This window comes from Sturnira hondurensis, unplaced genomic scaffold, assembly GCF_014824575.4.
Source record: "Sturnira hondurensis isolate 20B ecotype Veracruz unplaced genomic scaffold, ASM1482457v3 Scaffold0006413, whole genome shotgun sequence".
Lineage (NCBI taxonomy): Eukaryota > Metazoa > Chordata > Mammalia > Chiroptera > Phyllostomidae > Sturnira > Sturnira hondurensis.
In genome coordinates, this window is record NW_028079044.1 from 31,132,740 (window position 1) to 31,146,712 (window position 13,973).

General features: G+C 34.5%; 1 protein-coding gene across 9 annotated transcripts in view; it reads left to right on the plus strand.

Moving 5' to 3' along the window:
* OXR1 (oxidation resistance 1) overlaps positions 1-13,973 on the plus strand; it is a 367,132-nt gene that overhangs the window by 307,061 nt on the left and 46,098 nt on the right. For 8 of the 9 annotated variants that reach the window (XM_037048379.1, XM_037048382.1, XM_037048384.1 and 5 more), the window contains 3 exons: positions 3,550-3,657; positions 4,563-4,676; positions 10,645-10,797. In XM_037048379.1, coding sequence (XP_036904274.1) covers positions 3,550-3,657; positions 4,563-4,676; positions 10,645-10,797 — 375 coding nt within the window. The remainder of the gene's footprint in view (positions 1-3,549; positions 3,658-4,562; positions 4,677-10,644; positions 10,798-13,973) is intronic. The other variant, XM_037048378.1, reaches the window with a different exon arrangement.

Genomic DNA, 13,973 nt, shown 5'->3' on the forward strand with positions numbered 1-13,973 from the left:
TAGACCTTGAAAATAGTATACATTATCATTTTCTTCTTAATTATTTTAATATCTCTGTACCTTCTACTGAAGGAGCCTTTTCCCAGGTCACTAATGATTTTCTAATTATCAAACCCAGTGGATTTTGTTGTTGTTGCTGCTTCCTGCTCATTGTTCTTTCCAGTTTTCTTTCCTCCTTCTCAAGGTCCTAAATGCTTGTTTCAGTAAAGATCTGTGATTGGATAATCAGACAGTGTTTGACAGGGGTTTTGTTTGTTTGTTTTTCAAGATGGGGGTAATTCGTTTGCTTTTAATTTGAGACAGAGAGACAGAAAAACAGACATTGATTTGTTGCTCCATTTATTTATGCATTCATTGGTAGATGCTTGTATGTGCCCTGACCAGGGATTGAACTCAAAACCTTGACTTATCCGGAGGACACTGGAGCCAACCGGGCTACCCCGCCAGGGCCCGAAAAGCCTCTGCTGAAGCATGATTCCTGGTAGTTGAGCTGTCTATAGATTATTAGGTTGACATTTATTTTCGTTCAGGAGTTTGGATATAGTAAGTAGTCCATTGTCTTATGACCCTTTGTTGCCTTTTTATTTTTGTTCATTTCTGCAGTCTTTCTCTGTTTTTTTCATTGTTTTTGAAGTTTCCTCATCTTCATAGTTCTGCAGTGCTCTATAAGAAATCTAGGTTCAGACAAATTTTTATTTATTTTGCTTTCTCTGTTTGTGTTGTCTAATGAATCATGTTATTCACAAATTATGGAAATTTTTCAACCATTATTTCTTTAATTATATCCTCTCCTTGTTTTCTGTATTTATTCTTGAAACTAATTGTACTTCATTTTACTGTCATGATGCTTCGTTGCTCTTTTATCCTTGCTGCCATTTTGATTGTATCTTCATCTCCTCTGTTGGCTGTTCCACTCTTGATTCCAAATGTGAGTGGTCCCTTGTTTCTTTTCACTTTTCGATTCACATTCTGTTACTTGGAAGCTTGAGAACTTTATTAACATAAACTGTGTGGGGTGAGACCCAAACCTTTTGTATTTGTACCTTTCTAGATGCTTCTGTCCCCTACTACTACTTCATACTTAACAATTGATAGCAAACCACTTACTAATTCTTCCTCCATCCTTACACAACTCTCAGTTTTTTAAATTTCCATTTCCCTTAATCTGTTACTCATCCCATTTGGAGTTTGAAGATTCAGCATCTGTTGCTCATTAACATTTGTTCCCCCGACCTGCTGTAACCATCATCACAGCCTCACGGCATTATTGTCTTCCGTTGAGTCTTTTGTGAGAATCTCAGACCTTAATTTCTTTGCATTTTCATTACCTTAAACCCAGTCTACTACAGTTGCATTATGTTGGTTTTTCAGCATTTATTCTGTGGTCTTTTAATCCTAGACCTGTTGCCACTAATCTAAGTTGCCACTCGGGCCATGTAACGTTCTTGTTTTATAACTATTCCTGGTTTTTTATTACTTTTATCACCTCATTTAGTGGAATCATTGTTAGATCAAAATGTGTTAATAAAAGTACTTTGTAAACTTAGATGTTACTGCAAAATAAAATTTGTTTACAGAGAGCTTTTACATATATCTTAGTAAAGTGGGACGTAACTCATTGCATAGACAAGGTTTGCACAGAGGAAGGAAGCAAAACTAGATTATTATCTTATATATTTGGCATAACTTTGGTTTTGTAAAATCATTAAAAATATAGTTATTGGTTTTTACATCCACACACATAACTACTCTTACTGACTTTCAAAGTCTATTAGAGCATAATTCTAAATGCCTGTTTAATCTCATCTTTTTTTTTTTTTCTTGAGATTTAACTAGCCAGTTACCTTCCTAAAATCTTAAATCCATGAGTATAGTCTGGATGGTTTAGGGTAAAGAAACAGTATCCCACAAATATGTTTTATCCTTTTCTGTCTTCAGATGTGTCATTTCTGAACTCTTTACTTTGAATGTTTCTTCTCTTCTCTCCACTGCTCAAATTTCTGTCCCTTCTTCCAGATCTTGCTTTAAATCTTTTCTGTGAAGTCTTTCCTGGACAATATGGAGCAAATATCATGCTGTATTTATACTCAGAACTTATAGTACACTTGTTGTTTCATTTATAGGACATTTTTTGTCTTATTTTCCAATCAGATTGTAAATCTCTTGTGAACTAAAGCCACTTAGTTGCACTTAAATTTGTTCTCCACAAAGCTTTCATAATGCCCTAGGTGTAGAGCAGGAGTGTCAAGTTCATTTTCACTGGGGGCCACATCAACCTCACAGTTGCCTTGAAGGGCCAAACGTAATTTCAACTCCTTAACAGTTAAGGAGTAGATACATTTATACAGTCCTAAAATTATTTTGGCACTTTGAAGGCAACCATGAAGCTGATGTGGCCCCCAGTGAAAATGAGTTTGACACCCCTGGTGTAGAGGATTCCAAAAGAATATGTTGGCTGACGACATGACTTTCTCTTTCAGGATAATTGGCAAAATCCCATGACTTAAAATTTATATAATATGATCAGGAAAATATACTAATGATTCAGAAAGAGATAGTTCAACTTTGGTTCAAATATATTTTTTTCTTTTAAAAAAAGATTTCATTTACTTTTAGAAAGAGGGAGAGAAACATCAATTGGTTTGCCTCTCCTATACACCCCGACCAGGCCTGTGCCCTGACCAGGAATCAAATAGGCAACCTTTCTCTTTATAGAATGACACCCAACAACTGAGCCACACTGGTCAGGGCTCAAATATATTTTCTAATTTATACATTTAAATGGCAGAATCTATACATAAGATCATTAGAAATAGCAATTTAAGTTTAAAACAGGAATACTTTTAAAATTGGATTTATTGGGGTCACTGGTTAATAAAATTATGTAAGTTTCATGGTGCATTCTATGATGCACCATCTGTATATTGCATTGTGGGTTTACCACCCCATGTCAAGTCTCCTTCCCTCATCCTTTATTCCCCCTATGCCTTGTTTACCTCCCCCCACAGGCCCTTTCCTTTGGTGATCATCATACTATTGTCTGTGTCTGTGAGGTTTTCCTTGTTCCCCCTTAATCCCTTCACCTTTCCACCTAGCCCACCTAGCCCTGCAATGGGGCCTCCCATCTGACAGCTGTCAGTCTGTTCTTTATCTATGAGTCTGTAAAATAGGCATACTTTGCTAAAATAAAATAGGGTATTTCTAGAAGTCATATGTTTTAGAAATTACTTAAAAGAAATAGTATAGTGTTTTAAAGTCTTTGTAAAATAAAAATCACTTGTTTGTGTTTTATAAATTATGTTTTGCATTTTGAACATGCTTGAAGCAGAGGCTCACATGTAATTGTGATTTATTATGATAAAGCTCTAACTTGAGATCGTTTGCTAACACAACATAGAATTTCTCAAGTTACTCTATCTCCAAAGATAGAAATACCACTTGTTAATCAAATGTAAGATTGGTCCATAAATATATTTATAATCAGTAAACCTCCTAGTTGACTTTTTCTATTTTAACAGATAAGAATAATTTATGTTTTCTTTTAAACAGGTTGAATCAAGGGATTCGTTGAATAGTATATCCTTGAAATTTGACACAACACCAAATGAACTTGTTCAGTTAAATAAGTTATTCTCCCGAGCAGTTGTTACTGGACAGGTATCTTTTTTGAATGCATTAGTGTTTAGAGCATTAAGTAATAATACAAAGAATATTCATTGTAGCATAGCTAATAATAGAGAAAATTTAAGAATAATAATTTTATGCATGCTTTGAACAAATCAGATTTGCTCTGGAAGAGAAAATTAACTGTCACTTATATCCAAATGAATTTTTCTTAATACATATTGAAAATTATTGTGAATTGTCTTTTAAATTTAGTTTTAAAGAGCTTCTTAAAATATCCAAAGTAGTACATGGTAAAAAATTCAAACATTTTTAAAGATTAAGTTATCCTATCTCAGACTTTTAGTTTCTTTTTCCAGAAGCAATCACAGTTTCTGCAATAATTTGTATCCCCTTCCAGAAATATTCTAGCCTTTCTTTTTTTAATTTAACTTTGACTTTGGAAAAATTTTATAGAAGCACGGCATGATCTCAGAGTTTTTTGTGTATGTAGTATTGCACTGTATTTATATATTTTAGTTTAGGCATTAGGAGCTGTTAATTGTTTCTGCTCTTTTTGCTATTGTAAACATTGCTGTAGGGAACATATCTCTTTTTTCTTTATGTACTGATATTTTTATAGTAAATATGTAAAATTGTTGTAGTGATATGTGCATTTTAATTTTGCTAGCTATTGCAAAATTGTCTTTTAAAAGGAACTCCCATAGTATAAAACAGTTATTGTTTCCCCATCCTATCCTTGATAGTATAGATTATCAAATTTTAGCTAATTAATTTAAATATATATTTTCTTATTTTACTAGAATTATGGTAATAAATATTTTTTTCATCTCAAGATTTTTATTTTTTCTGTTTATTTATGAAGGTTATTAATGGTTCTTGCCAGTAAAACACCATCTGATTATTAACATTCAGTTTGTGTGAATGTTTTCTTCCAGGTTTTATATGTTCCTGATCCTGAGTATGTCTCCAGTGTCGAGAGCTCTCCATCCCTAAGCCCCATAAGTCCCCTGTCACCAACATCTTCCGAGGCTGAATTTGATAAGACCACTGTAAGTGTCCCTACTCTCCAAAGATAACTATGAAGCAATTTTAGTATACACATATATGTCATCATGTTTTTAATCCTACTTTGACTATTGTTAGAACAAAATATTACCTTTTTATTGTTACTTAAATTTGTAAAACATTCTTATTAAATCAGACAGCTTGGATTAATTTACTACTGGTGGTATTGATTGGTCCAAGGATATTCACCAATTCAGTCTTATAAATACCACGTAATAATTAAATTAAGGAAGAAGTTTTATGTAACAAACATGAGAGTATCATGATAGGAAGTTCATGTTCAATTTGACTTTTATTTCAGTTTCTGTGACTATTTATTGAGTACTTAGAACTCTTGAGTTCATTTTTGATACATTGCCTTCTAAAAAATAATTTATTATCAACTTAATCATTCTTCCAAGTATTAATCCCAAGTAATTAATAATGGGTTAATTTAGCATTTTTTAAGGAACCAATGTTTTATGTAAGTAATTTTACAAATGAATTTCAAGGGACCAAACTTCAGTTAATAATTTTTTAAATATTTTATTTATGTATCTTTAGAGGGGAAGGGAAGGAGGAAGAGAAATATCAATGTATGGTTGCCTCTGCTGGGGGCACACAATGTATCGTGTGTCCCCTGCCGGGAACTGGCCTGCAACCCAAGCATGTGCCCTGACTGAGAATCGAACTGTGATCCTCTGGTTCGCAGGCCCCTGCTCAATCACTGAGCTACACCAGCCAGGGCTCAGTTAATAATTTTTAATAAAATCTCTCCAAAAGGAATATATTGTTGTGCCCTTGCTATATAAGTTAATACTACTCATTTCCCATTTTCATAATAGTGTAAAGATTACGTTTATGTGTAAAAGGCTCTGCCTCCATGAAATGGCTGGGCTCCTGTGAGAGATTCTCTGTGTTGCTCTGCTGACTTTAGGAGACATCATTTTTCTTGTTGCCCCAATTTGCACTGAAAGTTTAGGATACTAAATGGCTTGCTAGTAATAAAACACAGATTATTAATTTTAATTTGCCCATGGTTTATTAGGTGTTACTCATGTCTAAGCTCTAGTATTAAATTAGTTTTACTTTTTTCATGGATAAAGTACATAATATATTGAGAACTATTTTCTTCTTGCCCAGAGAGATATGTGTGTATGTGTGTGTGTATGAGAGGGAGGGAGGGAGAGAAGGAGGAAGTGGTATCTTTTTCAGGTGTTTATTAGCGAGATATCTTATCTGCATAAATATGACAACACTGTACTTTAAAATGTCATGTGAAAAGAATATACGTATCACACTTAACTCTCATCACTGATGAGGATGAAAGTTAGATTATAATGACAGGTATTGCTGAGCTAAATGATGCAAGAATACCTTGTTCAACATGGGCCTGGCATTTTCCCGTGGGGTTTAAAAAGAGATGTACATATAAGGGTCAGTGACAAAGGAGCACAGTGTAGCCTTAGGTTAATTTAGCTTTGTTTTAAACCCTAAACCAGAATTGAGAAAAGCCTTGACTGCCACGTCTTGCCTGACTTGGAAGCTGTGGGACCCTTTTCTGTCCCTCAGCTGTACCCCAAATTTGCCTACCAACTGGCTTTATCGAAAGCATAAAACCAACGAGAAGAGAAAGCTGAAGCTCAAGGGCAGGTCTCCGCCTGCCTGTAAAAGCTCCTTTTCTCACTTTTGACATGATGGTGAAAGAGAGGGAGGGAATAATAAAGCCATGTAAATGACCTTTTAACCGGCTACCAGAAGTGGCCCAGAAAGTATCCTCCGATATAACCAATCCTGAATAAATTCTTTCTCCCTGAGGTGGTTCTAGGAAAAGGGTAAGAAGTGTAAGAGTCCTTCAAGTTCCCTTTACCTGATAGTAGCAGGTAGCCATCACCTGCTACCTGATTGTAGGCAATAGTTAGAACTAATTCTTTTGAACAGGAATAGTGTAAACTTCAGTTGTTTTTTATTTTTATTTTTTGAGGTTTAATTATTTTCAAAGAGAGGAAAAGGGAGGGAGAAAGGAAGAGAAACATCAATTGGTTGCTTCTCGCACGCCCCCTACTGGGGACCTGGCCTGCAACCCAGGCAGGTACACTGACCTGGAATTGAATGGGTGACCTGTGGTTTCCCTGGCACTCAGTTCACTGAGTCACATCCACCAGGGCAGTTGTGTTTTTCTTTTTAAACCTACGAGTATAGTCATTACTAGGTTCTAAGATAATCCTGTATAACTTTCTTCGTATCCAAATGCTAATATTTCAGCATAATTATTAGATTTATGTCTCCTATCCTATATATAAGTCCTTTAGAAGCAGTGATCTTATGTTTTATGAGATATAATTTATATTTGTATAATAGTTAATAAAATATGTATTAGTATTACTACTACTAGGTTTTCCCCCCAAATTGTTAGGATTTGCATTTCTAATAATCACTGATAGGTTTGCTGAATATTCAGCTTTGCTGTGGCTTATTTATGAAGCTAAAATGTTATGTTCATGGCTTTGGCAGCACAAAAGATCTCAGTGGCTTTTTGAGTAATTTATTTTCACTTAAAAATAATATCTTTGAGAGTTTTGTTGTTTAGTTTTTTTCTTTTTCTTTACATAGTGATAAAGAAACAAAAGATAAAATCAAAGTGAGAATAAATAATGGTTAACATTTTCTATATGTCAAGTACAGTTTTAAGCACCTTAAAAGTATTATTTATTCCTAATTTCAAACTTGCATGAGGTAAACACTTGGCCTGGCTATCTTAGTTTTTCATTATGGACCCATTCTACATGTTATTTTGTACTACTTTGGGCTGTAGATTATATCTTGGCCTTTTGCTTCTGGTGGTTTTGGTGTTTTGAGAGCCCTGGCAGAAGATAAAAGGAAAAGGGGTGGGGCATGTTTATTCTGCTCACTCCCTGCCTACAAGGTCACCCCAGAGTGGCTGTATTCTTCAGTACCTCCTCTCTTGTCGGATAGACAGCCCTTTCTACTGAGTCCTCTCTGTCTCTAGGTTTAGGCATGAGTTTCTCCCCTTACCTTTTTAGGCCTGCAGGTGATAATGAAACCTCTGTTGTTGTTCACCTGGATTTTTATTTTACACGGCACACCTTTTGTAAGTAGCTACATTATTAAACTTAAAATAGCTCAGTTTGATGTGCCACCTGTTTCTTTCAGTGTGTGATCAATGCAGTATTTATGTTACAGATGAGGAAAACTGAGGGAGGCAGTAAGTAATAACACATATCCAAGTTACTCAAGTAGCTAGTAGCTGAGTTAAGATTCCAACCTCGGTAGTCTGGGTCCAGAGCCCATGCTCTTAATTACCACTTTATAGCCGAAAATCAATACCTCAGAAACTGTTATTGCTCAATAAAGGATTGAACCGAATAAGATGAGTAATATTTCATCATTAAAAATTAGTATAAAAATAGCTGACAGTTTGCACTATCATCTTTATATGAGCTTCTTTAAACCTAACATTCTTTTATAAATGTATAACCTTTTTTTTTTTTTTAAAGATTTTATTTATTTATTTATTTATTTTTAGAGGGGAAGGAGAGGGAGAGAAACATCAATGTACAGTTGCTTCTCGTTCGTCCCTTGCTGGGAACTGGCCCCTGCTGGAAACTGGCCTGCAACTCAGGCATGTGCCCTGGCTGGGAATCGAACCGTGATCCTCTGGTTCGCAGGCCCGCACTCAATCCACTGAGCTACACCAGCCAGGGCCCAATGTATAACCTTTTTTGTTTGTTTGTTTTAGGCTAAAACTATCTGTGTGATATATTTAGGAAGGAATTCAGAGGGAATGTGGAATAAGTAAATAAGTAATGTGGAAAACAAACTAATTTAAATAATTTTTATTTAGACTTATATCAGTATGCTTCACTGAAGGATGGGCTATACAGATAGTTGTTTTCTCTTTAATATAGAATACCCTTCAGTACGGTCTAATGTGATTGCTGTGGGAAGAAGGGTATAAGGGGGCTGAAGGTTAAAGGGAAAAATACAATAAAGATTAAATCAAAAATATAAAAGATTACAGGAAAATTAGAGTACTTACAACATTGGACTAGATATACAATAGTAAGAAAATGTAATTTTGAAAAAACTACTACTGAGAATTCCAATGGAAGCCTAGAAGGTCCTATGGGAAGAAAATACATACGCTGTAGAGCTTAGGTACACAGAAAGTTTCTTTTTCTACAGTTATATTTATGAATAAAAATGCTTGCTATGCACTTATAATTAAACTAGAAAGTTTATAATAAACAACTGAAATTAATGTGGGAAGTTTTTGCTTAACCAAAGCAAAAAATAAAAGTATAGCAGATAATTCAGAAGTATTGTTTAAACTGATTAAAAGATGAACAAAAGCATTGCTTTTTCTTTTCCTCCTCTACTATCAATATTTAAGATTTTCTGGACTTTTTAATGCACTGTCCTTTTGTTCATGTAACCTAAAAAAATATTAGTTGCCTGTGTTAGTTTCCTAGGGCTGCCGTAACAAAGGGTCACAAAATGGATGTGCTTGACCCAGACATTGCTCTCACGGTTCTGGAGGCTGGGCGTCTGGAATCGAACTGTTGGCAATGCCATGATCCTCATGGGGGAATATCCTCCCTTGACTCTCCCAGATTCAGGTGTTTGCCGGTGATTCCTGACATTCCTTGGCTTGTTTTAGTTTAGTCCTGCTTCTGCTTTTTGTAGTCACAGGGCTGTCTGCCACCTGTGGGTCTGTGACTTCACCGACTGGTCTCCTTCTCATATGAGGAAACTAGTAATAACTGGAGTAAGGTCCACCCTACTCCTGCTATATGACCTCAGCATCATCTCATTTCATCTGTAAAAATGCCATTTACAAGTAAGGTCACATTCTGAGGTACTGGGGATTAGCACTTCAGTATATCTTCTTGGGTGACGCAATCAACCCATAACATTGCCGGTAAAAAATTAAAAATTATAGATTTTATAGAACTTAGAAGTTACCTTATATTATATAATTTAATCTCCCTTATTTCTAAGAAAAATGGGATATTAGAATAGTTTCTAACTTCTCAAATATTTTTAAAGACATTCAGGGAATATTTTCTTCACTTATGAATGAAAAGATGTATGGAAGAGGGAGGTTAATTTTTTACAGAGGTTTAGGGAAGCTTAAGAATATTTGTGAAATCTGGTAAAATAAACCCCCTTCTCTTTTAATCATAATCATACAATTCATTGATATCTTGAAATTATATACCTGAAAATAGACATTAATTACAAGTAATAGCAGACTTGCAAGAAGTTAAATACTTAGTTAGAAATATCAGGGCAATTTTAAGAGGCCAAATATTGCATATGCTTTAAGAATTGTTCTCATATATGCCATCCTTAAACTAGTCACTAACACACCTTTCTCCCCACTCTCTCCCTCCCTCCATCTTGCTTTCTTCTGATTTCTCTATGTATATATCATATTTTTAAAATGCTCATTCAGTGAATGGGTTCTGCTAAATTCCTAGGAATCACAGACAAGCACTCTACTTTTTCTTTGTGCCCAACACCTGAAGGATACAGTAAATGGCCTTATCAGTATCCGTGGTTTAATTTGGGAGCAGCTAAAAGAAAGAGGAGGGTTGGGAGAGACTGTGTCTGAGGGTCTTTGTGTTTGGTATTTACATGTGTGGGGCTGGGGATACAAGAAATGTAGTTTTCAACATTCTCCAAATGACTCATATGTATATCCCCCATTAAAGGACCATTGAAAATGTAAGTTGTAAGTGTAAGCTGTGTTAGAGATCTTTACAGAATGTGAGAACAGTGCCATTCTTCCCTATATTTTTTACATAACAGTATTTTGGGCTTACCCTCAGAATGTGATGAGAAGGACAAACACTTATTGAAGAAAGCTATTCATTGGACTTTAATAATATACTTATTTTTATTTAGTTTTCTGAAGTACTTTCATTTCTTTCTTTCTTTTTTTTAAAGAATCCAGATACAGTCCACCTGAAAGAAACCACTCCCTCCTCTGCTTTTACTGCTATGCGACCTGCACGAGTTGTGTCTTCGACTTCTGAGGAGGAAGAAGCATTTACTGAGAAGTTTCTAAAAATTAATTGCAAATATATTACTAGAGGCAAGGTAACAAATAGCACCTTAGAAACTACTTTTAATTATGCTTTATTTATTACTAAAATATGACTGTTTGGCAAGTCACCCACATCAACAAATGCTTAAATATTTTTAAAAAGTATTAGCAGAACTACTACTTTGAGTTAGTGTGGGCTTTGCTCGTAACTAACTATCGGGTGGTCTGTTGCAAGTTGTTAAAGGCAATGGGATATAAATAAATTTACAGCAATAAGGTGCAGTTCACTTGTTGGTAGAATATCTCAAAAAGTTGATACAAAGTGACTGCTCTTGGGCACTCTTTGAAGTGCTAACCCTTGCAAGGTTAGTATAACACAAATAGAAAGATAACTACCATTTATTGACTTTCGAAGCTAGAAACTGCTTCTAGGTGTTTTAGTAATTTTATCAACTCAAAATAATCCTGTGCAAAAGGTGGTCCTATTCCTTCTTCACAGGAAAAATAAATATCAGAAAAGGTTAATAAGTCCAAGTCTCTTTCATGGCTACAATTCAAAGTAAGTTTGAATTTTTTTTTTTATGCTACACCTTTCTGCTTTACTAAACAAAGGATATCAAGTCTGCAGAGGGAATATAGTAAAGTAACACAGAGTCAGCAAATAAACTTCAGGTACTGCAAAAAAATTCTTCTTTGGCCCATGGAATATTTAGAGTGTTTAGTTTCTAAACATTTGGGGATTTTTAAAAATATCTTTTTTTATTGAGTTCTAATGTTATTCCATATGGTTAAAGAGCATGCTACTTTTGAAGGCTTAATATAAGACTTATTTATGGTCCAGAATGTGGTGTATCTTTATAAATATTACATGTGTACTTGAAATTGATGTGTATTCTGCTGTTGCTGGGAGGACTATTCTATAAATGTCAGCTAATTAAAGTTGAGTTATAGTGTTGTTCTTCTGTATTCCTGCTGATTTTCTGTGTATTTGTTCTATCAGTTACAGGAGGATGTTGAAATAATCTCGCTATAGTTGTCTATTTCTCCTTTCATTTTTGTTTTGTGTGTTTTGAAGCTTTGCCATTAGGCATAAAAGTGTTTAAGATTAGTATATTATCTTGATGAATTGATTTGTTTCATTATTGTTGGTTATATTCTTGCTATGTGATCTACTTTGTGATACAGTCACTTCAGATCCCTTTTGATTAGTGTTAGCATTAGTGTTTATCGTTTTTGTTGTTTTACTTTTGGCCTCTGTCTTTATATTTTAAATGGATTTCCATACCTTACATTAGAATTCACTCTGTGTGTTTTGCACTCTGTGAGCTTTGACAAATAATGACATCTACCCACCATTACAGTATCATAGAGAATAGTTTTATTGCCTTAAAAATCCTCGGCACTCTGGCTAGTCATTTCTCCTTCTCAACCCCTGGAAACTGCTAATCTTCTTACTGAGTAGTTTTGCCATTTCAATAGTGTCCTGTAGTTTAGAGTCATATAGTATGATTGTAGGATTTCAGATTGTCTTCTTTCACTAGCAGTATGTGTGCGAGAGTCCTCCACATCTTTTTGTGACTTTGACAGCTTTTTTTAAATTGCTGAATAATAATTTATTGTGTGGATGTTATGCATTCACCAACTGCAGGACATCTTCTTTGCTTCAAAATTTGGGCACTTATGAATACAGCCACTATAAACATTCATGTCCAGGTTTACCTCATTTGGGTAGAAAGGAGTGTTATTGCTATTGATAGATCTAGATCATAGGGTAAGATTATATTTAGCTTTGCAAGAAACTCCCAAGATATCTTCCAATATGGTTATACCGTTTTGTATTCCTGCAAGCAATCAGTAAGAGTTGCCGTTGCTCCACATCTTCACTGGCGTTAGCTGTTGTCAGTGTTTCAGATTTGAGCCATGCTAACTGGTGTTCAGCAGTAACTCATTGTTTTAATTCACATTTCCCTAGTGACTTACAATATTGAGCTTATTTTTATAAGCTTATCTGCTATCCTACATCTTTGGCCATTTCTTTGTATTTGAAAGATCTTTTCATTGGGCATAGAATTTTAGATTGACAGGGCTTTCTTTTTTCTCAGAATTTTAAAGATATTTCAGAAATCCATCATTCTCTACCTTGCATGTTTCTGAAGGGAAGTCTTCTGTTGTTTTAGTATTTGGTGTTCTGTACAAAATATAATAATTTTCTTTCAGTTTCATTTAAGATGGTCTGTTTATCACTCATTTTGAGCAATTTGATTATGATGTGCCTTGGTGTTTGTTTATTTGTTTGTTTGTTTTGCTTGAGGTTCATGTAGCTTTTTGGATCCATGAGTTTATAGTTTTCTTCAAATTAGTAAACTTTTTGTCCATATTCAAATTTTTTTTCTCTCTTCTTTGGAAACTCAGATTACACATGTTGAAGCTTCTCAAGGATGTCTCTCATTGATCCCTGGTACTCTGCTCTCTTTGTTTTAGGCAATTTCAATTGCTATATCTTTATGTTCACTGATATTTTTCTCCCATGTCTGACCTGCTGTTCTATCTCTAGTGTATTTTTCATCAAAGTTCAAAGTGTATCTCTTATATTTTCATAGTCCCTATTTACTTGCATAATCCTTCTTCTCAATTCTTGAATATATGAAATATGTATCAAGGTACTCTTACATTGTATATACTCTACTCTTGACTGTCTATTTCTTGGATTATACCCAGGCAATGTAAATGTTTGTACAACATACTTTACCATCTCTCGTTGGCCTGAATTGGCATGTGATCCAGGAATACAAATTGATGTGTGTTAATCTACTTAAAATATTACACAAAAGATGATTAAGTGATGGTTTATATGAAGTTACTTATTTAGATGGCCCATGGCCTGAACAAAAAGAAATACTATTCATAGTTTCAGATTGACTCCCTTTCCCCCATCAAAATGCATATAGTTTTCTCTCCAATATTGCAGACAGTTACTGTAAATGATATGCATGTTTTATTGTCTTGAACATTTGTAATGTTCACTTGTGCTTAGGTCACTGTTTTTAGTCAGATTTGTTCTACTTCATTATTTTTAAAAATAGTTTTATGTTCTTAAAGTTAAACCAAGTAAATTCAGAGAGCTGAATATGGAATTGGAAGGTGGGTGTGGTACCAAATCAAAAAGGATTTAAGTTTTTCTTAATAGCTTCAGAAAAAAAAACACAAGACAACTTTGAAGTAACTATTT